This window comes from Malaya genurostris, chromosome 1 (genome assembly GCF_030247185.1).
Source record: "Malaya genurostris strain Urasoe2022 chromosome 1, Malgen_1.1, whole genome shotgun sequence".
Taxonomy (NCBI): Eukaryota; Metazoa; Arthropoda; class Insecta; order Diptera; family Culicidae; genus Malaya; species Malaya genurostris.
The window spans coordinates 84,539,580-84,566,731 of record NC_080570.1 but is presented as its reverse complement, the minus strand read 5'-3'; the positions used below and the strand labels follow the sequence as shown (position 1 = coordinate 84,566,731).

The window sequence follows — 27,152 nt, the reverse complement described above, 5'->3', positions numbered from 1 at the left end:
GTTATGTCTCGGCTCATGTCTAATCACTACACATTCAACGCACATCTTCGGCGTATTGGGGTCATGGAGAGCGGTCTCTGCACCTGTGGCAACGGTTATCAGGACATCGAGCATGTCGTATGGTCATGTGTGGAGTATTGTGCGCCAGGTCTGTTTTAAAGGACTCCCTCAGGGCCCGAGGGAGACCACCTGATTTTCCGCTTCGAGATGTATTGGCGAGTCGGGATATTTCATATATGTTGCTCATATATAAATTACTTAAACACATTAATATACAAGTGTAATCTATTGTATCTTGCTCTGAAAGTTACCCCTGTTCCTTGACTGATGCTAAGAATATACTTCACCCAGAGCTTTAACACTAACATCCGCCCGAATCTCCCCATCCCTCGTCTGTCTATCATTTTCATTGGAGCTAACAAGATCTTTCTGCAGTCACTAAATTTTCTGCTAAAAGATAGGTTGCTTGATTCTGGGCGGGATTTCGCAATGATTTCTCGAAAAAATTTCAACATGTCTATACAAACTCGTCATGAATACATTTACTCAGGCCCTTTATCAGATAAATTCTTTCAATGGGCAAGCCCACTATTTGAGACTTATTGCCCACCTGTTGACCACTGAAAGTTTACTACCTACTAAAATGAACTAGCGCTTACAGTTTAAGAATCACTGATCTAGTATGTAATAATTCCTCAAATTAATAATTTTGATTGAAATTACTGGTCTGTTTTTGTGCACTGTTAGTAGATTGATTGATTGGGGTTTTTGATTTTACAATTACACTTAAAATTTCTATCATAAAATTTCTATCATAAAATGGATCGTGCTTTTTGTTTTTTCTTTTTCTAAAAATACTATTTCGCCTATTTGTACGTGTAGTGGGTTTATATGGATATTTGAGTTTTTGTATCTAGAGTTCTTACTTTTATCCAATCTTTGTTTTGCTATTGCGTTGGATTTTTCTAGTTTCGGTGTTGTATGGATCAAAATTGTAGATGGGTGTTTTTATATTTGGATAATCTTGTGGTAATTTGACTTTTTTTCGAAAACTTATGCGTATGGTGTAAATTGATGATCTGAATGTGGTGTGGTGTTATAAGTAAAAGCGTAAAATGGTAACTCCTTTTGCACGATTCATGAATCCTAAATTAGTTTTTTTATATCTATTGTAATATTCTTTTATTTTGAGGTACATTCAATGCTGGCCTACATGTCCTCCCGTGGGAGATTCGTGATAATTTTTTAATAGATTTTGTATCTCGTCAATTTCACTGATGAACTTGGGTGGATGATACATTATTATTTGTATGTTTTTGTTCGTTTGTTGTACTAGAGTTTTGAATATATGTATGGGTAGCATATTAATTACTGTTTCTGCGGTCGATATTGCGACTTAGTTTATTTTCATCTTTGTCAGTTCTTGTTCCAATACTGAAAGTATAAGTTCTAGAACTCTTCTTTCATTTATATGTGTTGAAATTAGTTTGTTATTAACTTTTGTCGTGAATAGACTTATTTTACTATGGAGCGCCTTTCAAAATTTACCCTGTAATAGAATGAGCAGAACTTTATCGCGAATATATTTTGATGTACTTAACCCAACAACATAATTTTTTCTAAAAGCTGTCGGAAATATTCTCAGGAATTTTTGATTAAATTTTTAACTGCATGAGATAACAATAAAAAACTGAAAAACAATGTTTTCTTAAACTTTTGGAAATAATAAGGAAAATCCATCACACTGGCTTTTTCGCTCTCGGACGACGGTTTTGAGGTAGTATGGAACATATTAATTCCGATTATCCACTGGAAGATTATAAAAGGTAAACTTTGGTTGAAAATCGTTCATTTCTTTTAGTGGTTCAGATGGAACTGGATGTCGAGGTGAGATTCTCCCACCATCAGTAAGAACAAAACAAGTATATAGTGTGAAACGCTCAGGTCGTGCTTCTATTCGGACTTCGGTCGTCAGCAGAAGTTAGTTTTTTCGTATTCACTACATCCAGTTATGTCTCTGACATTACATAACCATACTTTTTCATCTGCGCCTCTTTGTATATGCTAATTATTTAGTAAATGTTTTATACAGTTATTCTTAGTTTTGTAATGTTCTTGTTTCAGTGTGGCTTTCGGTCGTATAGATAACGAGGCAATCAGTCTCTTTATCTTTTGTCTTAGGTAAGTTATTTGTATCAATTGTCGGTTTGTAGGTAAAATTATTGTTGCTATTATTGTTATTGTTATTACTATTTTTATGGCTCTTGTGTTGACTTTTTTAATTCATCGGACAAGTCGTCTGCGTTGTGTTGCTTTTCCGTTAATGCATTCAATGTTAAAATCAAATTCTTCTAAATCTAGTCTCATTCTTGTGAGCGTAGAGAAAGGGTATTTCATATTAAATAGAAATACTATAAGTCTATGGTTTGCTTTGACCGTAAATTTTCTTCGGTATAAGTAAGGCTTAATGTAATTTATTCCTCGATGTATTCCTGTTAATTCCTTCAGCATTATCGATTTGCTCTTTTCGCCGGGGGCGAAACTTTTACTTGCAAAAGCTGTAGGTGAGCTGTTTTCGTTTTTGATTTGAGAGAGTACATCTCCGCAACCTACGTTTGAAGCGTCGCTTGTGAGTATAAAGGGTGAAGTAAAGTCTGGGTATTGAAATATTCATTCATTAGTCCAAGCCAACTGTGAATGTTTCTTAAGAAGTTGATTGAGAGGTATGAATTTACGGTAGTAATTGCAGAAAGCGACAAATCGTCTAGTGTCGTCACTGTTTTTTGGAACTGGGTAGTTCCTAACGGCGTTATATTTTGAACTGTCTGGTAATATTCCATTGTCTGTCATTTTACATCCTAGATATGCATTCTGCATTCTGAAAGCAGAGCTCTGATTGATTTGCAACAAGTGCATTCAGATTGCTTTTATTGAGCTATAATAATTTTTGGTGCTAATAAAAGGCTCCTTTACTACCATTATTAGTGCTCGTTGGTTACCTGGGAAGTTTGCACTTATCCCAATATTTTTCTACAGGGTCCGGCACTCGAAGTGTAACCAATTAAAAAGGCCATAAATTCAGTTTGGAAAATTACTTTTACTTAATTCAAAGTACAAAATGTGTAAAAATAATACAAAATTCAGAATCAATTCTTTTTTGCTCGATATGACCACCTTTTGCCTTGACTTGATGACTTGAGAGAGCGAAGGAGTTGCTTCGTTTGGCCGAATGTGACTTGCAGGTATTTTGGCCCACTCGCGGACAATAACTTTTTTCAGCGCCTCGAGACTGGTGTATCTTTTAGTTCGGACTTTGCTCTCCAAAATGGCCCAAAGAGAATAATCCATTGGATTAGCATCTGGTGAATTCGAGAGCCATTGTGTGCACGTGATTGGTAAACGACTGGAAAATGCGCAATTCAGGCCCCATTGTGGTTCTTAGCCTCTTGTCCAGTAACTCCTATCCCTACCTCCCCGCGGTGCCGGCTGGGGTACGAGCAACCATAGGAAAGATCGGGTAACCAACCCCGGTGGGACCTTGGTCGTATGCTGACAGGGAAGGGGGTCCTCTTTAGAGGATGTCGGAGCGTCTGTACTCCATGTTAGGAGCGGCTTCAAACAGCGTCTGTTCTGGTATCCAGCGGCTGAGTATGAAATGCTGCATCCCGTCCAGCTAAATCCAAGGTGGCAACCCCACCAACGGGATCGTCCTAGTGCTAGTTGGGACGTTAAACAGAGCAAGCACGATGATCCTCCGGCGAGACAGGGGGTTGGCGTAGGCCTAATAAGCCGCCCATAAAACTTTAATTACTAACAATACAGGAGATAATACGACCCGGAACAATCGGCATAGACCCACGCGACGAAATAAGGACTACGATTGGAAACTTGGAACATGGAACTGCAAGTCGCTAGGTTTCGCAGGCTGCGACAGGATAATATACGACGAACTAAATCCTCGCAGCTTCGACGTCGTAGCGCTGCAGGAGCTTTGTTGGATGGGACAGAAGGTGTGGAAAAGCGGACATCGAGCGGCTACCTTCTACCAAAGCTGTGGCACAACAAACGAGCTGGGAACTGGCTTTATAGTGCTGGGCAAGATGCGTCAGCGAGTGATTGGGTGGCAGCCGATCAACGCTAGGATGTGTAAGTTGAGAATTAAAGGCCGTTTTTTCAATTACAGCATCATCAACATGCACTGCCCACATGAAGGGAGACCCGATGACGAGAAAGAAGCGTTCTACGTGCAGCTGGAACAAGTCTATGACGGCTGCCCACGCAGAGACGTAAAAATTGTCATCGGTGACATGAATGCCCAGGTAGGAAGGGAGGCAATGTACCGACCGGTAATCGGGCCGAACAGCCTGCATGCCGCATCGAATAACAACGGCCAACGGTGTGTCAACTTTGCGGCCTCCCGAGGAATGGTAGTCAGAAGCACCGTCTTTCCCCGCAAGGATATCCACAAAGCTACCTGGAGATCACCTGACCAACAGACCGAAAACCAAATCGACCACGTTTTGATCGACGGAAAATTCTTCTCGGACATCAACAATGTTCGCACCTACCGCAGTGCGAATATAGATTCGGACCACTACTTGGTTGCTGTATGCATGCGCTCAAAACTTTCGACGGTGGCTACCCGACGTCGAAACCGATCATCGCGGTTTAACATTGCGCGGCTCCGGGATGCAGGAGTAGCCCAAGATTACGCGCAGCAGTTGGCAGTGGCACTACCAACGGAAGAGCAGCTTGGTGCAGCTACTCTTGAAGATGGCTGGAGACACATCCGATCTGCCATAGGTAGCACTGCTTCAGCAACGCTAGGTACGGCGGCACCGAACGTAAGGAACGACTGGTTCGACGACGAATGTGAACAGTTAGTGGCCGAGAAGAATGCAGCTTGGGCGAGTAAGCTGCAACACCGGACGAGAGCAAACGAGGAGAGATACAGACAGGCGCGGAACAGACTAAACTCGGTATCCCGTAGAAAAAAGCGCCAACAGGAAGACCGAGATCGCGAAGCGATGGAACAGCTGTTCCGTGCTAATGACACAAGGAAGTTCTACGAGAAGGTGAACCGTTCGCGCAGAGGCCATGTGCCACAGGCCGATATGTGCAAGGACACCAACGGGGATCTTCTCACGAACCACTGTGAGGTGATCGAGAGGTGGCGGCAGTATTTCGACGAGCACCTCAATGGCGATGTGGCGGAATACGAAAGTGGCGGCGCGGTAACGAACTTGGGAACGCGTGCGGAGGACGATAGACTGCCGGTCCCAGACCTCCAAGAAGTGGAGGAGGTGGTAAGCCGGTTGAAAAATAATAAGGCTGCTGGTGTTGATCAACTACCAAGCGAGCTACTAAAACACGGTGGTAATGCACTAGTGAAAGCACTGCACTGGGTCGTTACCAAGATCTGGGAGGACGAGATTTTACCGGAGGAATGGATGGAAGGAATCGTGTGTCCCATCTACAAAAAGGGCGATAAGCTGGAGTGCTGCAATTACCGCGCGATAACTCTGCTGAACGCCGCCTACAAGGTACTCTCCCAAATCTTATGCCGTCGACTTTCACCGATTGCAAACGAATTCGTGGGACAATATCAGGCAGGATTTATGGGTGAACGTGCTACCACGGACCAAGTGTTCGCCATCCGCCAGGTGTTGCAAAAGTGCCGCGAATACAATGTGCCCACACATCACTTATTCATCGATTTCAAATCAGCCTACGACACAATCGATCGAGAACAGCTATGGAAAATCATGCACGACTACGGATTCCCGGACAAACTGATACGATTGGTCAAGGCTACGATGGATCGAGTGATGTGCGTTGTTCGAGTATCGGGGATAAACTCGAGTCCCTTCGAAACTCGCAGAGGGCTACGGCAAGGTGATGGCCTTTCGTGTCTGCTATTCAACATTGCTTTGGATGGTGTGATAAGAAGAGCGAGGATAGACACGAGTGGCACGATTTTCAGAAAGTCCGTCCAGCTACTTGGTTTCGCTGATGATATTGATATTATAGCACGCAACTTTGAGAAGATGGAAGATACGTACATCGGACTAAAAGCTGAGGCCAAGCGGATCGGACTAGACATCAATGTGTCAAAGACAAAGTACATGAAATGCAGGGGCTCGAGAGAAGATAACGTCAGCCACCCATTACGAGTTCTGATTGGTGGTGATGAAATCGAAATGGTCGACGAGTTCGTGTACTTGGGCTCACTGGTGACTGCCGATAATGACACCAGCAGAGAAATTCAGAGACGCATATTATCAGGAAATCGTGCTTACTTTGGACTGCGCAGGACGCTTCGATCGAGCAAAATTCGCCGTCGTACGAAGTTAACTATCTACAAAACGCTGATTAGACCGGTTATCCTCTACGGGCATGAGTCCTGGACAATGCTTGCGGAGGACCAACGCGCACTAGCTGTTTTTGAACGGAAGGTGTTGCGAACCATCTTCGGTGGAGTGCGGTTGGAAGACGGTACGTGGAGAAGGCGAATGAACCATGAACTGCACCAGTTGCTGGGAGGACCAACCCTAGTCCAAACGGCCAAGGTCGGGCGGTTACGGTGGGCCGGGCATGTTGTTAGAATGTCGGAGAACAACCCGGTTAAAATGATTCTCGATAATGATCCGACCGGTATAAGAAGAAGAGGCGCGCAGCGGGCAAGATGGATCGATCAAATTGAGGACGACCTGCGGACCCTTCGCAGCTACCGAGGCTGGCGGCGAACAGCCATGAACCGAGTTGAATGGAGACGCCTCCTGTATACAGCAGAGACCCGCGTGGTCTACGACTGATAGAGGCAAGGTGTGCACGTGATGAAGTTCAGAACGTTGTTTTTCAGCCATTCTTGGTTCACTCGAGCTTTGTGAGACGGTGCCGAGTCCTGCTGAAACGTCCATGGTCTGCCACCGGAATGTTTGTCTGCCCACGGCTTCAAAGCAACCTCCAGAATACTTTCCCGAAAGTATGTCGCATTTACCTTGACGCCAGGCTCGATGAAAACGATTTGAGAGCGCCCATCTGCGGTTACAGCGGCCCAAACCATTATCTGTTGAGGGTGCTGCCTCCTGGTGGCCAATCGATGACTCAAATTCTCGTATGAACGGTCGGTCAAGTAAACTCTATCGTTTTGAGAGTTTACGAATTGCTCAATTGGAAAAATTTTCTCGTCAGAAAATACAATGTTCGGAAATTGACCGCTTTCGGCAAAACGAAGCAACTCCTTCGCTCTCTCAAGTCATCAAGTCAAGGCAAAAGGTGGTCATATCGAGCAAAAGTGAATTGATTCTGAATTTTGTATTATTTTTACACATTTTGTACTTTGAATTAAGTAAAAGTAATTTTCCAAACTGAATTTATGGCCTTTTTAATTGGTTACACTTCGAGTGCCGGACCCTGTATAGGGCGTAGCTCTGGCGTCTTGGAAAGATGGTTAATTTTCTTGAGATGCAACAGAGATAAACAACATTGCAACAAAGATAAACAACAATTGCCGACCGCTTCGGAAAACCGTCTTGAGACAATTGAAGACATCAAACATGAATCAACAACTGTTTCGGGGATTTGAAAAAACGGTGGCACAAGTGGATTGTGGATGAAGGGAATAACTTTGAGAGGGACGAAATAGATTTAGAAGCATAAATACAGTATTTTGAAATTATAAACAAAGTGTAACTATTTTCTTCCCACAGTAGTATATTCCTTCAGGAGCTCAAGTTGGACAATGACAGTTTGATGAAATGGTTGAAGCCCTGTCTACTCCACGATTGATTCTGGGAGATTTCAATTCGCATGGAATCATGTGGGGTTCTGTTTACAATGATCATAGGTCCTCTTTAATTTATAATATTTGCAACAACTTCAACATGACTGCATTAAATATGAGCAACATGACACGGATCCCAAGATCTCCTGTACGTCCAAGTGCATTAGATTTATCTCTTTGCTCGACTTCAATTTGACTAGATTGCACCTGGAAGATGTGGCCTAATTTACACGGTAGCGATCATTTACCAATCATCATCTCAATAAGCAGTAGCAATTCCATTGCTAATTCAGTTATCATCCCAAATGATTTAAAAAAGGCGGGTGGGTAATGTCAGACATAACTGGATGTCGTGAATACGAAAAAACTGCCACGCTCCCATCACTTTTCCGAATATCAATTAGTTGATTGATTGTATGAATTGTGCATGCTTTTCCCTTTTTCACTAATAGAGTTTGAAGCAATGCACCTACATTAAAGTACAGATTAGTTACATTAAACAGCTACTATTCTACAGCTATATATTCCAAACTTGAAACAATTCCTTTTTAATTTGCCAATATAGGAGGCTAGGTACGACAAATTTGTAGTTTATTTTTATTGAAACTATGAAGTTCGAAGATGTCATATTCTTCTCGAAATTTCAGTACGAAACAATTGCAATGGCCTGGTCTGAAATGTACGGTATGTAAGTCATTTTAATGATGATAATGATAGTAATAATAATGATAATAATAATAATAATAATAATAACAATACAGATTAATCTGTTCATATATGTATGTATAAATAAAATACAGATTAACCTGTATATATGGCAACCCTGTATCGCATGGCATATTTTCAAACGACCCCATACTAGTATAAAGATGTGTTCAACATCATCACATTCGCCTTCGCATTGCCGTTCGTAATTGAATGTATTAGTGACGGCACAAATCTGCCTTTTTCCGGTTTTCGGTGCCAACTAGCTGACGGTGTCTCGTACGTTTAGAGTAGCTGCTTTAACTTAATTGACGCTAATTCTCACATCACATTTCATTTTATACCTGCTACTGGTAACGGTGTAGGGACGTCCCCTTTGTTAAAATTCCTTTCCTGTAGGCAGAACGGGAAACAGTGAAACGATATAAAAGAGAGAATTAGTATAGCAGCAGCCAGTAATACTGAATTGGCTGTCGAGCTGTTAAGGTAGCGCTTCGCCGTGGTCAAGTCGAAGCGAGACAACTCACTGCTTCCTCTTGCTTTGTCGACGAAATTTCACTCTAAATTGCAAATTTCTCCAATACTAACCCGATTCACGAAAAATCAAAAACATACGATTGTAGGTAAATGATTTTACTATGCATTTGGCGAAAAATATTAGTTAGAAAGCTTTTCTTTCGCGAGATTTCGTGCGATTTTGCATGCGTTGTGTGCGTGCGAAAGAATAAGGAAAAACTCATTTATTTTTATAACTCGCACGAAATCTATCGATAAAAATGTTTATCAGGCACAATTTATATACGAATCGATAGAAAAATTAATTATCTAGAATCGTATGTTCTTGGAATTTCCGTTTTCTTTACCGTTTTCTCACAATTTTGGGTAAAGTGCGTGAAACCCCGGGATAGACAGCGAACTCCCGTGACCACGGCGAAGCGCTACCTTAACAGCATCCTGTGGAATTTTTACGCAGAAACACGCACACAGTAGGAAGAGTTAAAGGCAAGGCAAAGTTCCGCTCGAACCGTGCGGGTCTGCAGTTCCCAGTTGGCAAAATCCATCGTCTGCTCCGGAAGGGAAACTACGCAGAGCGTGTCGGTGTATTGATCTATCTGGCGGCAGTGATGGAGTACTTGGCTGCCGAAGTGTTGGAATTGGCCGGTAATGCTGCCCGTGACAACAAGAAAACGAAAATCATCCCTCGCCATCTGCAGCTGGCCATCCGTAACGATGAGGAGTTGAAAACCCCGTCCTTTTCAGGACGACCACATCACTGTGATAAAGAAATATTTAGGATTGCTTCAAGTTTAGCCAGTTCTGATACGCCTGGAAAGTAGAATGCGCAAATCAAGTGGAAACATTTGTTCATCTCTTTCATTTGTTCAATTTGTTCAACTCTGTTTCGCACGGCATATTTGTATACTAGTATAAAGATGTGTTCAAAATCATCACTTTCGCTTTCGCATTGCCGTTCGTAATTGAATATGTTAGTGACGGTGCAAATTAATTTAGCTTCCATCTTGATGAATCTTTTGGTAGGAAATATAGAGATCTGATATGGTTCTCGTGTGTGTTTTTTTGGCTGCCTTTCTACCGATTTTCGGTGTCATTGTGCTGACGGTGTCTCGTGCATTCAGATCGGGAAACAGTGAGACGACAGGTCCTCGATGTTGCTCTCGTGTGTCTTGTTTCGGGAACAGTTGCTCAGCAAATGGTAGGAAAAATGAACCACACAACTTTTATATGAATGCTCTTGTATAGATTCAGACATCTCGCGTTCTGATTGGCTGGTGCTTTCATGGGTTAAATCAAACAGGTTTTTCAATAGTGTACTATTGAAAAATTTCAATGTTGTTGCAATACACGTTTAAGTTAAAAATTTTCGATTCTATTGGTAGTTAGATTATATAAATCCTTCTACAGATCACTGAGCTATGAGCTTTCAAAATACGAGAAAGGCAAACGCGCCTTATGAATTATCTTCTTTGATACTCAAACATTTCAGAAAAGTTTAATTTTGAACTATTTGAGAATATGTCACAAAACTGAAAATTTTATTATAAAATTGTGATCATATTTCCGATGGCGTGTAGCAAGAATTATATTGATTCATTAGATATAACATGAGATATTCACGATCAAAAACTTATCACTCTCTCAGAGGGTAAGTTTTGAAAAGGCACCCCATAGTAAAGTAAGTCGTATTCACGACAAAATATTGACTGGATGAAATATCAAAGCAATATCTTCAGTATCTTGAAGAGTATGACTTCCACGTTTGTTTGATTCTGGAGGCAGCAGAAAAATCACAAACTAATCCAACGACCAACAGTTTCGTGAGCAAAATATTGTACCACCTGACATGAGGCAAGTGAAAGTTATCGCCATTCAAAAACCGGGGAAATCAGCTTCCAATCACGAGTCATACAGATCCATTGCAATGTTGTCCGGCATAAGAAAATTGTTCGAAAAAATTATTCTTCGAGCTTCGACACTTGGGTCGAGACGAACGGCTTGTTATCAGATATTCAGTTTGGCTTCCATAGAAATAAAGGGACGATTGATTGCCTTGTATTGCTTTCGCGTGACGTCCAAATTTCCTTAGCACAAAAACAAAAAATGGCATCTGTATTTTTGGACTTTGGAGTTTAGTTAATTTTTAATGTTCTTTCAGACAGACAACATAGACTTGCAGTGGTAATAAATAATTATTTGCACAATCTTTTTTCAGAGAACGCATGCATTTTTCAAATGGCGATTTGGCAACATTCAGAAGTAGCTACATAATTCTCCGACAAGGCTCATACCTCAGTCCGCTCCTCTATAATTTTTACGTGAACGACATTAATAGTTACTATATCGATTTTGATTGGTTCTTTTCGGCAAGCATTAACTGAGAGAGACGAAAGATATGCAATGAAAAGACGGTATAGATTGAATCAGTTATAAATTTAGAACGGAAAAGCTAGCCTAGGCAGGCTCATATAAGCATGGTCAGAAGAAGAAAATGAATTTTAAGGAGTGTATCGAAAATAAGCTATATATTTTATTCAAACTAAAAATTGATCTTCTATTGTACGAAGTTAAACATTAGCATAATGAAAACCGGATGAAATTTAAGTTATTCCTTCACGAATTTTCGAACTTTTTATCGAACGCTCTTCATCAAGTTCCGGACAAGTGTTGCATCGTGGGGGTGTTTCCCGCGGACCCACACGGACCGAGGGATGCGGCCAACGTCATCTGGAAGACTCATGAAATATTCCATCCACCGGCCGGTGCCGATTGCCAGCTGAAGGTTGGATCTGCCAAAGTCGACCACTGCGACCCCAATACAACATTATCCAATCATACTATCCTAGTTTTAAGTTAGTCGTTAATAAAATTAGAAAAAGTCCTTGGCACCTTAGAGCTAAAGCAGTGTGCCTTAAAAAATAATTATATTATTGAATAAAAAAAAAAGTGTTGCATCGCATTTTTTGGACGCTTGAGCCCAAATTTTTTTGAGCTCCTGCATGTTCCCAGCTACCTTACCAGTCTTCTTGAAGACCCTCTTCACGATTGCCCAGTAACGTTCGATGGGTCGAAGCTGAGGGCTGCGATGGATTGATATTTTTCCCAACGAAATTTATACCCTTTTCCGCAAGCCAATTGACAGTGGTTTTGGCATAGTGAGCCGACGCTAAATCCGGCCAAAACAGTGGAGGTGTACTATACTTCTATATAAAGGCAGCAATCTCTTCTGGAGACACTCAGATCGATAGATATCTGCATTTATAGTTCCGGTAGTGTAAAAAATGGTTGACTTCAAACCACAGGAACATATTGCTTGCCATCCTCCCCAACGACGACAGTAAAGTATTGTGAACCTGGAAGGGTTTTCGAGTTCTCCTTTGCATAAGTCTCATCGTCCATTAAAACGCATGCATCCGGACACTGCAAAAACCACGAATACAATTTCCGGGCCCTTGTTGCTGCTCGCTTCTTCTGTTCTACACTTTGTTTCGAGATTTTCTGCTTCTTCTTCAGGTGATTTCGCCTCTTGATTCGCTGGATCATTCCGACACTTGTTCCTGCTGTTTTGGCCAAATCACATATTGGCATTGATTTGTTCTTCATGATTAGAGATACCACTTTTTGTCCAGTTTCGGGTTGGAAGAGCCGGGTTTTCTGTCTCTTCCTGTTAGCTCATCCAAAGAATAGTGTTCCCCAAACTTATTAATGATGGTTTTAACACTGGCATGATGAATTCCAAACCGCTTCGCCAATTTTCGCATAGTAATACCCTTCTCACTTAGCCATGTGTCCAGAACCTTAATTTTCACTTCCTTTTCAATATGCGACATTTTTAAAACGCACAAACAAGTAAACAAACGAAAGCTGACAGCCAAACGCACAGCATGCTGTGATCTGAGTATAAAAACCCATCACACTCCTTATTTTACCTTCTACTTGAGGGGGTCGAACACTAAATTCGAGTATGGTCGTGTAACAAGTGTAGTTCTTCACCGCATAGTGTCTATTATATCGATCTAGAATACTTATCCGTCTTTTCATTTCTAAAATACCTATCCGTCTTTTCATTACATATCTTTCGTCTCTCTCAGATAATGCTTGCCGAAAAGAACCAATCAAAAATCGGTATAGTAGACATTATGCGGCAATTAAAATCAAATAAAATATACATGAGTTTAAATTCGAAAAAAAGACGGGTGGGTAAGGTCAGAGACATAACTGGATGTCGTGAATACGAAAACAACTGACATGTTCCTTAACACTTCCGAATATCAATTTTATGAATTATGCAAGCATTCCCCTTTTTCACATTTTTCGCAAAAACAAAGAAAGCTTCACTTGATCTCGATTACTGTGAATTTCACACAGCGCAAAGTGCACAAATCTAACCAAACTGTTCTTGATTTGCACTAAACTGAGGATAATTACCTTCGATGAGCGAACAACAAATCCTAATATTTCTTTAGAAAACTTTTAGAGCCATTAGAACGGCTGATATTGTGTAATGCTCTCCACCGTTGTTTTTTCGCCAATGCTAATGACTGGCAGCTGTGACGTAATCGCTCTTGTCGGAAGCGAAACTAGCTGTGCAGACGACAAAAAACACATCTGCTCGCAGTGGCGATAGAATCCAAACTGATTCAATTTTTGTTGAGAGGCTTGTTTTTACCAGATTTCGTTTGTAGCTTTTTCACTAATGGGCGATCCTAACAGCTATAAAAATAGCAGCATACAGAATTTTAATGTTGATTATTTCATTTCGGATTTGCATAATTTATTGAAATCAACTATCAATATGCTGTAGGGATTCGTTTCTTGCATTCAGAAGGACCAAATTAAGGAACTCAGTGCGATATTCACCACTTTTGGGAACATTTTTCTCGAACGATTTGTTGTACAGCAGCAGATATTTTGTTCTCTTCCTTAGAACGCGTTTTGATTGGCTGGTGTTGACATGGGTCAAATGAGACAGGTTTTTCAATAGTGTACTATTGAAATACTCCAATGCTTTTGCTATACACGTTTAAATTGAAAAATTTCGATTCTATTGGTATTTAGATTATATAAATCCCTTCACAGATCACTGATCTATGAGCTTTCAAAATACGAGAAAGGCAAACGCGCCTTATGAATTATCCTCTTTAATACTCGTTTATACCAAACATTTCAGAAAAGTTTAATTTTGAATTATTTGAGACTATGTCACAAAACTGAAAATTTTATCATAAAATTGTGATCATATTTCCGATGGCATGTCGCAAGAATTATGTTGATTCATTAGATACAACAATAGATATCCACGATCAAGAACTTATCACTCTCTCAGAGGGTAAATTTTGAAAAGGCACCCCATAGTAAAGTAAGTCGTATTCACGACAAAATCTATCCCTACTGGGTGGCTACGAGTAATTCAAATACACAACAAAGAGTAAATTTTCTTCGAACGATAACAGGATCTTGATGGGGTGCTCATCCGAAAGATCTAATAAAATTGTATCAGACGATACTTTCAGTGGTGGAATATGGATGCATTTGCTTTCGTTACGCTGCAAACTCCAATATTATCAAATTAGAGCGAATTCAAGTTATATTCCTACCAGTGTCAGCCTACTATATGTCCCTGACTCAACTTTAGTTTTCGACACATCCATGCAACGCGAAGTGCGTGGAATCCCAAATCACCTACGCTCGATAGAAATCACGGATTGAAGAGGCTACTGGGTCAACAGTAATTTTTCGGCCTCATTTAGCCTTCAAGAACCAGCACCAGTATTAGCAGCAGTTCATTATAGCTTGAGTGTAATTGTCAAATTATTTTCTCTTCTCAGATAGTCTGAGTGCAATTAATGTATTTGCTCAAGCATGGCTGACAAAAATGAACCTTTTTTTTAGCAAAATAAGACAGTATATGTACGGCATATCGAATAATTATTACCAATTTACAATAGTTTAGGTCCCAGCTTATTCCAGGTAATAGTTTATAAAATTATCAACAGAACTTATAAAAATAACAGTTTCTTTTAAAATGTGTAACAGTTAATAGTTAGGTTCAAATAATATTTATGCGTACACAGATAAAAATATTTTGTGATTTTACATTTATTTTCATGCACATATTTGGAGCAGGCAATTTAATGGAAATTTACATTACAAAACGAACCGGTTTGTAAATATAGTCTTGTTCAATGAAAAACTAAATGAATTTTAATGTAGTTTTACATCAATCATGGTTTCAATCAGATCGTTTCAACTGATGTCTATTTCATAGTACTATCGGTTTACATGTCGTGTAAGTTTCATCTTTTCTTTCTGTGTAGATTTAATAATAAATTATGATATATCTACAATGTTTGATACACTTTTGGGAAAAATAGACTGTGCAAAAAGTGACTGTGAGAGTGTAATGACGTGACATAGTGGGATTCAACGGTACAACAACAGTACTATTCAGAACAAATTGGCTCAAATGGCACGTTCCCCTTGGTATTTGGAGATTTGTGCCTGAAAGCACGACCTAAGCGTTTGAGGCTTTACACCACGCAAAAGGTCTGCTTTCATTGCCAACTGCTCCACCTGACGACTGAAATCCAAATGAGAACATTTCCTGAGCGTTTGAGCGCAAAAGGTTTGCTCTTATTATTGACGACTGCTCCACCTGACGACTGAAGTCCAAATGAAAGCATTGCCGACTGCTCCATCTGACGATTGAAGTCCAAATGAAAGCACGACCTAAGCGTTTGAGGCTTTATACCAAGCAAAAGGCCTGCTTTTATTGCCAACTGCTCCACCGGACGACTAAAGTCCAAATGAGAATTGCGAGCATTTGAGGTTTTTGAGAAAACTTAATTTTTGGAAAGCTTGCACAATTTGCACAATCGATCAACTAATTAATATTCGAAAGTATAAAGAAGGAGTGTCAGTTTTATTCGTATTCACGACATCCAATTAAGTCTTTAACATTACTCACCCGTCATTTTTTGTTTTAGATTCGAAGAAATAGGTACCTTAGAAGATTTAGGTAGGCAGTTGTATCGTTTTTTTTTTATTTCAGGTATGTTCAGTAAATTTAAGGTCGTTGATTTAACTTGTTGTTGTCTAAGCGAACGAGCGTTTAAAATTTTTTCCCGGACAGGGTATTTGAAATAATTGGATTTATGATTTCCACCACAATTAGAAGATGAAAATTTATCAGTAGTTTCATTCATTGGACATACGTCTTTCGAACGCGATTTACCACAATTCAAAAATCGTTTATCCATATGACAGTTTTTGGTACCATGGCCAAAGCCTTGGCAACAACGACATTGTGTTAAGTTTGAAATACCATTATGCCGTTTATAATGTTCTCAATGAATTTTAATGTGTAAAATGGAACATACTTTTTCTAAAGTTTTCAGATTGTTTACATCACTTCGATTGAAGTGTATTAGGTAAAGCTCATGGGAAATTCCAGAGCGTGGTATAGAAGTACCATTAGCTCTTTTTGCCTTTCTCATATAGAAAGGTTATGCAATCACTTGAAAAGCCGACTAGTGAAAATTGGCATATACCATTCGACTCAGTTCATCGAGCTGAGCACTGTCTGTGTGTGTGTGTGTGTGTGTGTGTGTGTGTGTGTGTGTGTGTGTGTGTGTGTGTGTGTATGTATGTATGTGTGTGTATGTGTCAAATAATCTCACTAGGTTTTCTCGGAGATGGCTGAAGCGATTTTGACAAACTCAGATTCAAATGAAAGGTCTCGTGGTCCCATACGGAATTCCTGAATTTCATCCGGATCCGACTTCCGGTTCCGGAATTATAGGGTAAAGTGTGTTACATATTGTACACCGTCACTTAAACCGGTGAAACAAAAAACGTAAAAAAATTTTTAAACTGGTCTAAAAACTACACAAATCGATAGTTATTATCAGTAGGCAACTAAACAAACCGATTTCGGCTATCCTGGTTCCCGGTATCCGGTTCCGGAAGTACCGGAAATAGTTGTCATATATACCAAAATGGATCTCACTCACTTTTCTCAGCGATGGTTTGACCGATTTCCACAAACTTAAATTCAAACGAAAGGTCTCGTGGTCCCATACGTAATTGCTGAATTTCATCCGGATCCGGCTTCCGGTTCCGGAGTTATAGGGTAAAGTATGTTCAATATTGTACTCCGTTACCTTAACTGGCGGAACAAAAACCGCAAAAATGTTATAAACTGGACTCTAAACCGTTATTCCCAATCTTAGGCTCAAATGAAAGGTCTTATAGTCCTACCAAAATCTAGAGTGCGTACTAGAAGAGTTTGTACGTCATTTTAGTTGGTGGCCATACGAACCGACTTTGATTATACCGGTTCTCGGGTTCCGGTGCCGGAAGTGCATATAATAGTGAACCCATTTCGTTTTCTTAAGGATGACTTACTCAATCAAAGCACTGTTTTATTCTGTATGAGAAATTCTAAGTATACGGTACAACAAGAAGACACGAGCCTCGGGATATACTGACGCACAGATTTCAACGCTGAATTCCCAATGCCGCTGGTTGATTAAAAATTTTTCCGGAAAAAGTTTTGTTTTGGACGACGAAAGTTACTTCCCTCTTTCGATGACGCAGATTCCCGCAAACGATCGATACTATTCAACGGATAGTTCTACTGTACATTCGAACATAAAATATTAGTTTAAACATAAGTTTGAACAGAAAGTGATGCTGTACATTGTCATTTCCGAGAAAGGCATTTCTAAGCCATGGTTCAAGCCATCTGGGTTGGCAATCAATCAAGATGTGTATTAGAACGAATGTTTGTAGAAAGTTTTGATCCCGTTTTCAAAAACATCATGCTGATGGACAATACGTGTTTTGTCCGGATAAAGCGTAATCGCATTGCACCAAAAAACACAATCATTTTTGAATACCCATTCGATCCCATTTGTACTTAAAAATCCACAACCCGATAAATCTACCTCAGTGTCTCCTAATCGAAGATTTCTTCGAGGTTTTGAGCTCCTTGGTGTACAAAAATAACTGGAGAGCCACGAATTGCTAACTGTTGATTGGTAGAATCAAGAGATGCATTCGCAAAGTTGACATGAAGGCCGTACAACGCTCCTGTTCCGACATCAAACGGAAGCTTCGCCGAGCATCCGATTACGGACCGTTTTCAAATGTTCACTAATTTTATTCCACAATGAACAATGTATATTTAATTTCAATAAATCAGATCTTCTCCAAGTATGTTTGTCTTTTTTTGACAGCTTGAGAAAGAAATTCCAAAATTTTAGTTTCCATCCGTTATTACTTGGCAAGGGACAACACCAAGCAATTCTTTTAGTTTGATTTTAATATCATCAGTACTTTGATCATTTGATAAGCCTGTCAAGACAGCCTTGAAGAGTCTGTCTGATTTGATATCATATGAATTTATGATGTTTCTCGGACAAATATCGGATGAGACGTTCGTAATCTTCCATTTCTTCAACCAAGACTCGACATTCTCCTCTTCGTGTGATTTGAAATGATACTTTTACTTCCGGTAGAAAAGTAGAAAGCTCAGAACGGAATGCTTTGAAGTCGGAAATCATCACCGTCACTGGATGCATAGATTGTTGTTTCTTCCTAGAACGACAAGCGTCCATTTTGGGATTTTTCGAAGAATTTTCATCTATGTCGCTACAAACAGATTCAGGAAGAATATCGTAAATATTGTTAGACGGCATAGGATCAACTGAAGGGAAGTCTGTCCGTTGTCTTTTATTTTAAGATTTTATAAGATCGTCAATGTTGTTAGAAAAATTTTGAATAACGGATTGGGATTTCTTCCATATTGTATTATTTTTAACCTTAGGCTTGTTGTCTTTTCGGTTGAACGCAGGCAAGAATATAAAGTAACTAGACTAAATTAGTTATTGAATAGACTCCTAGATTGGTTAAGTCTTGATAAAAACTGATTTTGTGGAAGTCTTAATAAAGACTGATAAGTTCGAAAAATAATTCTTTGGATGGCTAGCCTTAGGCTGATTAATTTCTTAGTCTTGAAAAAGACTGATTATATTAGAATATCACTCTTTGTATAGCCTTAAGAAAGACTGACTAATTGTAAGTCTTCAAAAAGACTTCCAGTGATTCAGGTAGCCTTGAATCAATGAAACTCTAGGTAGCCAGAAAAAATTTCCAGGAGCCAAGAGCAATTCGCGTGCGATGCGAACGACTTTTTAACACCGACTGATGAGAAGGAGTTAATGGTTTCAAGTCCGCAGGATCCTCATTTAGTGGTGTGAGGGGACGCAAATTGAGACAAAACTCAATTTGAATGAGAGAAGAGTGTCCATTTCGTCGAAAGCTAGCGATGTCCACCGAGCATCCTTAGAAAATGTTTCTGTGCAGAGTGAATCGCCGCCACCGAAATGCTTTCGGCGGATTTGGTGGAAAGTTTATCCTTGAACTCCTTGTTTTGCATAAAACGCCGTAATTCGTTTGACGCTCCAACGAAATTTCGACCGTTATCTGTATAGACATCTGACAGTCCGCGTCGAGAGACAAACCGCCGAAATGATTGTAAAAATTTACTTGTACTCAGATCTACAACTATTTCCAGATGAACTGCCTTGGTGGCGAAACAAACAAATACAGCCATATATGACTTTAACGGACTGTCACGTCGATGTCTTGGCTGAATACGGTCGTGATGCAGTTTCACGAGTAGCTGGGAGCTCGGCCATAAATTGTTCAATTAATTTGGACGGGTTCGTACGCAAGTACTGCATTTATGCCCAATGTTTCTGGCTGATTTCCGTAAGCCCAATGGCCAGTTCACGATCCCACTGCCATATAACTCCATCGTCATCCATGAGTGACCAGAGTGTCTGCATAAACGCTTTCGCTGTCACAACGATGGGCCCAACCAATCCAAGAGGGTAAAAAATCTGAACAATATACGACAAGGTCAAACGTTTCGTTAGTTTTGCAAAAAGCATCAAAGCCATCACGAACCTTTGTCGTCGTGCTGCTTTCACGAATTACATGATGATGGGGCAAGTAATAGCATGAACTCAAATCATTTGCTTCATCTAAAACCGGTGCCATATATCCTAATCTAAGGTATTCAAGATCAGGATTGCGAGCTAAACGATTTTCCAACAAATGAAACCTCCGCAATGCAGTTTTTCTATTTTCTCCCAATCGCTCGATCTGACGATCCTTGAACGGAAGTCGAACTGTATATCGTCCGTCAGCATTACGCTGTACCGTTTATTTAAATATTTCTTCACATTTACAACTAGTAATCCCGGAGTGTGCAACGGTAGCAGTTGTCGTTAGACGTGGTCTAGACGTATTATTTACAGATGCTGGTATCGTTGTGCTGCCTACACTTGGATTAACAGCAGCATTGTTAGACGAATTTCCAGTATTAGAAATAAATTTTGTGCACAGTAAGGTGTGATGCCTAGATTGGCATTTCTTACAACAATTTTCCGAAGCACATTCTCGTGCGAAATGTCCTTTTTTGAAGCAGTTGCGATATAGATGGTTTCGCTTTACAAGTTTTTCTTTCTCGTCGACTGCCAAACGAGCAAAAGTAGACAAAGTTTTCCTCGGAGCATGCAATGCATTTTCGGGATCGATAATCCTGGAATGCTCCATGTATTCCAAAACGAGGCTGAACTGGTTTTTTATTTTGCGTTTGTTACTGCTATGTGATTTCTACTGGTTTTGTGGCTACTTGTTGCAAAACATTGACTCTTCGTTGTATGTAATCAGGAATCGGTTTATTTTCCTAACTGTTTTAACACCTTGATATTCGCTTCGAACTGCTCGATCGGTAGCTGACTCGCGACGTAAAGGTGGGAAATTGAATAAAGTTTGCACATAGTTTCGCTTCAACACAATTGGATTCTGGAAATGATCCACCAGTAAATTCTGCGTGACAGGGTAATTTGTAGCGCTTATCGGTATAGTTTGAATTAGTTTTAAAGCTTCTCCACTGAGTGACGAGCGGATGTAATAAAACTTTTGGATGCTCGACAAATCGGATGAGGAATGTACTAAGGATACAAATAGATCGTGGAAGTTTAACCAGGCTTCGAATTTTCCATCAAATATTGGTAATTTTACATTCGGTAATTTTACTCTGTTCGTGCTATTTACGACTGATGTTGGTGCTACTGGTGGAATAGCAGGAACCTGCTGTAAAAGAAAACTTCAACCCTATAAAAAGATGAGTCGAACTCGGCTCTCTCCTTTAAATATGCTTCTAAAGTATCAGGTGTTTCATTTGTAGTTTCTAACTCAGCTTGAGCAGAGTTGAACCACAGTGAAACGGCCGCGTCTAGTCGAACTGGTACCTCAGCGATATCTCTCTCAGCATTGCAGTCAGCAACAAATAGTCTGAACAAACTGAAAGATGTTGCTATACTGCGGCGACGGGCTGCTAGGTTACGCAATTTTCGCTCCAGTTCAGACATGATATGATGATAAATCCGGACCTACAATTTGAGATCAGTTATTTCGGAATAGAAAGATATAGGGAATCGGAGCGCTAGTTACCAGACCCTCGCAATTAATTGCCTTGTATAAATCAAATATCTCATGTTAGCTACTGTGACTTTGTTTCTAAGGCTATGAGCTTTGTCGATTGCTTCCACGATTGAGTGTGTTGCGATGCATTAGTATATAGGTGCCATGCGAGCAAAACGACTCGGTAGAATGACCACAAACGGTGTATGAATTTGGAATGTCACTAACCTGATATATTGTATAAAATGTGTCATAAATGGTAGTTGCCGTTTTTAGAGAGGGCGGTAAGGTAGTGTCAGGTACGATGTATATGAAATAGACGTATCTTTTCCGGATAAACGACATTCATCCGGCTCGAATGACCAGATGTTCGTTAGCTCAGCAAAACTCTCTTTTTACTGTATAGTGCTACCTCCGCTTCTATTGCATTCTTTCAACTTGAAAAATCATCCCTGGTGAGGGAGGTTAAAACACCCAAGACCCCCACACCCTTCGCACGGGTCTAAGTAAATATACCAGAAACCCCCTTCCAGAAATTATCAAAAAAGTAGATAGAACTCTTCATGAATGCAATCCAAACTTCGATATCAATCTCAGTAGTCTCAAAGTTTCTAACCCCACTTTATCCTAAATCAACGGACTCCTAAAGGTTCATAAACCTGGTAAAAGGGAAATCATTTCTTCAGTGGGTGCCCCAACTCAAAAAATCTCCAGATGGCTAGTAAAAGAATTCCAATGTATGCTAATCTTCAGTAAATCAGTTTCTAACACACAGGTTTTCGCTACTCAACTTCAGAACTCGGAATTGAAGATGACGAAATGATGGTATCTTTCGATGTAACCGCCTTATTCCCAAGCGTCCCGGTGAAGGACTCAATCAATATGTAGGAAGATTGGTTACAAAATAGTAGTAGTTTATAGAAATGCAAAGTAAGGTCTTATCTTACCCTAACTCGGCTTTGCATGGATGTAAATTATGTCAAGTTCAGAGATGAATTTTATGAACATTTACAAGGGGCACCGGTGGGTAATCCGCTTTCCCCGTTTTTATGCGAATTATTTATGCAAACCTCGAAGAACTTTTAAATAAACAGGGATTATTACCTAATCGCTGGTGGAGATACGTAGATGCTATATTTTGCATAATCAAACGCAACGATTTATCAAACCCAATGACAGCATTCCACCATATGATTCACAGAATGCTACCCTTGCCCCTTAGAAAAGATGCTGCAATAAAAGAGATAAACTTTGTTTGCAAAATAGGAAAGCTCAATGGATATCCAGAGCATACATTTCGAACCATCGTCGATAAAAAATTAAGATTGTTAAAAAAACAATCACTTACAACTTTGACCCCCCTTTCCGGAAATTTAAAAAGAATATTTCACACCCATTAAAATCAAAACTAAAAAAATGGTTTAGATTTAGTATTCAGCTTTATAAACTACCAATTGAATATGTTCTACAAAAGATCCTACAGAAAATTTGAAAAAGTCTGAGGTATACAAAAATTTTTTCATTGCGATAAAATATACATCGGACAAACAAAGAGAACACTAGACATTCGTTACAAGGAGCATATCTCAGAAACAGCGAAAGCATCCAAAGAATTGGAAAAGGGACTACCACATCACTTCAAAAGTAGCAGAGCATGCCTTTTTCGAAGATCATGAACTCACTACCAATGACATCAAAATCTTAAGACAAACTTCCAATCCATGGAAATTAGATTCAGCAGAAAGTTTAGAAATATTCAAAAATAACTCCACCTCTTTATTAAGCCGAGACCAAGGGAATAGATCTTCTTGGCTTTTCCAATTACTACCCGTATCCTAGGTAAAAACAAACATAGAAAACACTAACCTCTTCCAGTTTATGGTACCTGTTTTCCTTTTCAATTTTTGTAGAATTAAACGGTACTATTAGTGACAATATTCTACTAACAGTAGAGATGGTCGGGTATCGGGTATTTTACCCGAAACCCGACCCGTACCCGTACCCGACGGGTTGTTGGTCGGGTACGGGTAAAAATTTTTATTTTCAATCGGGTACGGGTCGGATACGGGTAAAAAATTTTACTGTTCACTCGGGTACGGGTCGGGTACGGGTAAAAAAATTTACCGCTTACTCGGGTACGGGTCGGGTACGGGTAATTTTTTTTTCGGATCGATTACCCGACCATTTGTACTTCACATAAATATGTTTACACGTTGACGAGATTTTTTCATTGCAAAACAGTTCTTCCGAAAAATAATCAATTTGATTCAAGGGGTTTTGACATTCGCGCCTAGGACCAGACCTGTCAACTGGCATCTTTTTCCAGAAAAAAACATTTTATTCTTCATGAAAAGTTATGTGAATATTTCCCGCCCTACTTTGTTTATAACATATTTAATAAGACACACTGCCTTAGCTCTATGATGTAGCGGTAGGAATCTACTTTTCACGTAGGTTTTAATGGACTGCCATTTTGATGCTGTTTAATGCACAATCCAGTAAAAATTATTTGATTCATGTACTGCCCATACTCGCATATCAGTCTCATATCGATTTTCGCCAATTTTGAGTTAGCTTGAGGAATGGAGTCTTTCCTCAATATACTCTCAGAATTTGCAATGAAAGTTGAGGGTTTGTTCAGTAAAATATAAAAAAATATCAACTCATTTCTGTGTCCCATATGCTAAAGTACCCGCATATCAGTCCCATTCAGTGCAAAATTTCAATAATTTCATTTGTTGCAATATTGGAACAGCAAAGGTGTATTACCGATATTTCATGTAATAATACCAAGATTTAGCATTTGGGAGCAAAGCAAAGTCTTGGCATTACATTCCTTTCGTGGAATTTGGCCTTTCTGTTTCAACAGACTTCGCAGCCGATTCTTAGCGTACAGAATCATTGCATGGCTAGTACTATGAATCCTACTGACACTAAGAATCCTTCCAGGTCGGGGCTCGAACATACGACAGCTGGCTAGTAAGACCAGCGTCCTAGGCATTGAACCGCCAACCCGGGACCAGCATTAGGGAGCACAATAAATAAAAAAATTCGGAAATAAACTTTTGATCGTCTTTTTCTCAACATGCCGATTTCCCATATGGGACTGATATGCAAGTATGGGCAGTATATAAAATGTAGTGTAGTACTCATATCACATTCAGATACCAGAAAACTGTTATTTTAAATATTGGTTAGAGATTTTCAAAATATTCATAAAAATCATTGGGATTCTTACCATAAAAACATGAACATTTATTTCAGAAAATCTGCATAGAAGTTCTTATTATTCTGCACTTCTGGGTGGTGTCACCTCACTTGAAATGACACCGATTGATGGCACAGCAGATTGGGCTATATTGCCAGATAACTTTCGTTTCTTTTCACTGGAATACAAGTGAAAATCTCGATGCGTGACAATGTGGAGTCGCAAAAGTACGGGTGAAAATCTTTTCTCGCGAAATACTCAAATTTTCACCGTGTTCACTTGTTGAGTGTTCCACCTGAGTTGGCACAGAAGTTCAATGGCTGTAAAAACCACCAGCTACCGTTAACATCGTGGGTGTGGGTTTGTGAGGCTTACAAAACGGGCATGTTTGACAGATTAATTTAAATCAAAATCATAATTCATTTTGCTTTGTAGTAAATAATTGTAACCAAAAAAAATTTCTCACGAATGTTCAAACTACTTACACTTGAAGGACTCACTGTTCACCATTTTCAAAATTTAATTTTTCACACCGGGAATACACGCACATTATTTGATGTTTGGTCAATTCACGTAAACGAACTTTCATTTTAGGGGATGTTCGCATAACATTCATTTTCGTCACGTATAATATTCAATTTAACATTAGGAACCTTTTTACGTGATTTTTCAAGTGATTCGAATGTGAATTTTTATTTGTATGTCAAGATAAGATACCTACCCAAAATTGAATACAACGGGTATTACGACATTTTGGGTAAATACTCATTCGGGTCGGGTACGGCTACGGGTAATTTTTAATCGGGTACGGGTCGGGTACGGGTAAAATTTTTTATTTTTTATCGGGTACGGGTCGGGTACGGGTAATTTTTTTTTAGTTTTGTTCGGGTACGGGTCGGGTACGGGTAATTTTTTAAATTTTTGATCGGGTACGGGTAAATTTTTTTGCTGATCACTCGGGTACGGGTCGGGTTCGGGTATAAGAATTTCTATACCCGACCATCTCTAACTAACAGCTCAAACGAAAATCTAGTAAACCTAACATGATAAGTGACTAAGAAACAATCGTTTGACTACATTTCGAGACAAATTCAAATCGAAAACATTAGACAAGTTATCTAATAAAAAGCACATACTAGTGAATGGTTCATTGAATCCATAGTTTTTTATGACGAAAAGTAATCTAAAAAAAGATGATAAAACAGACTACGGCGATGAATGTCTAAGTTTATTAATTGTAGAAGTTCGGGACAATCGATACATGATTGTAACAAACCGACTGCTTTTGAGACTTCTACAGATAATACATACAAGCCTACAACTTTACAGTTTCATGCAGATTGCATAGAGCAAATCGAACCAATTTCCACTGGATAGCTTCGATACGCTCATTGTCGATATGATAGTAATGTTACCAAATGATAGAGCCATATTCAAGTGTCGAACGGTCTAGTGCACAAAATAATGCACATACATAGACAAAGTTCTTGGAACGCGAAAAATAAATCGTAAAAGTAGAATCCTTGGAAATTACATAATCGATGTGATTTTGAAAGTTTAACTTGGCATCAATAATAATACCTGAGTCCTTCACGTGCGATTCACTTCTCTGCACTCTTTCTGTAAAGTTATACTATTATCCTCTGAACGAGTGTTCGCGAGAGAAAGAAATAACAGTACAGTAATAATATAAATGGTCCCAAATAACCTGATGTCCCTGAGGAAATATAGAGCTAACGGCGAAAGGTGTCGTCGAGTCGTCTCCAGTTTTCGTAGACATTTTGCGACCAGTTAAATATGAATGTAGTTAGTTCAGAATGATCCATTGAACCCAAGCTTATCTAGCTTGACAACTGTTATTTGATATTTTATATTGTTGAAGGCTGCGAAGAAACCTGTACAGGTTGCATTAACTTGGGTACGTACTTCAAGAGAACTGATAATAGAAGATTTTTAGGTAAATTCGTTGAAGTTGAACGATTGGTCATAAAAGCATGCTGAGTTTCGGAGATGAAATATTCTAGTAAAATTGAGGATTTCGTAAGGGTCCAAGAGATCGTTCACTTAAATCTTCGTTTATGGATATCGGTTATGCTGCTTTCGAGCGAAATGACCGTTCTACACGCAAAATGCAACAAAGCTGAAATGTATTAGAGACACTTGAGCACAGTAACAGACATAACATATTTTCAATAAGATTGATTCAGTTTCTCGCACTCGTTTCACATTAACCTACCATTGAATGGCCTATTATGACAACTGATGTTGGACTGGCAGAATGTCTTGCATATAGCTCAATGATTCTCTTCACGCATATTTCGACGAATTCCACTTGTTTCCGGAGAACTCCCCCATATACGCCGGACAATTCTTCATCCAGATCAACTGCAAAAATAATTGAAAAATTTTTGTGAGAGCTTATGCTTGCATGATTTTTTT

At 39.6% G+C, this 27,152-nt stretch overlaps 1 protein-coding gene across 2 annotated transcripts in view; it reads right to left on the bottom strand.

Annotated features, from left to right (window-relative positions):
• Nucleotides 1-27,152, bottom strand: part of LOC131440652 (GPI inositol-deacylase) — a 254,257-nt gene that overhangs the window by 218,424 nt on the left and 8,681 nt on the right. For both annotated transcript variants that reach the window (XM_058612123.1, XM_058612122.1), the window contains exon 3: nucleotides 26,950-27,098. In XM_058612123.1, the coding sequence (XP_058468106.1) occupies nucleotides 26,950-27,098 (149 nt within the window). The remainder of the gene's footprint in view (nucleotides 1-26,949; nucleotides 27,099-27,152) is intronic.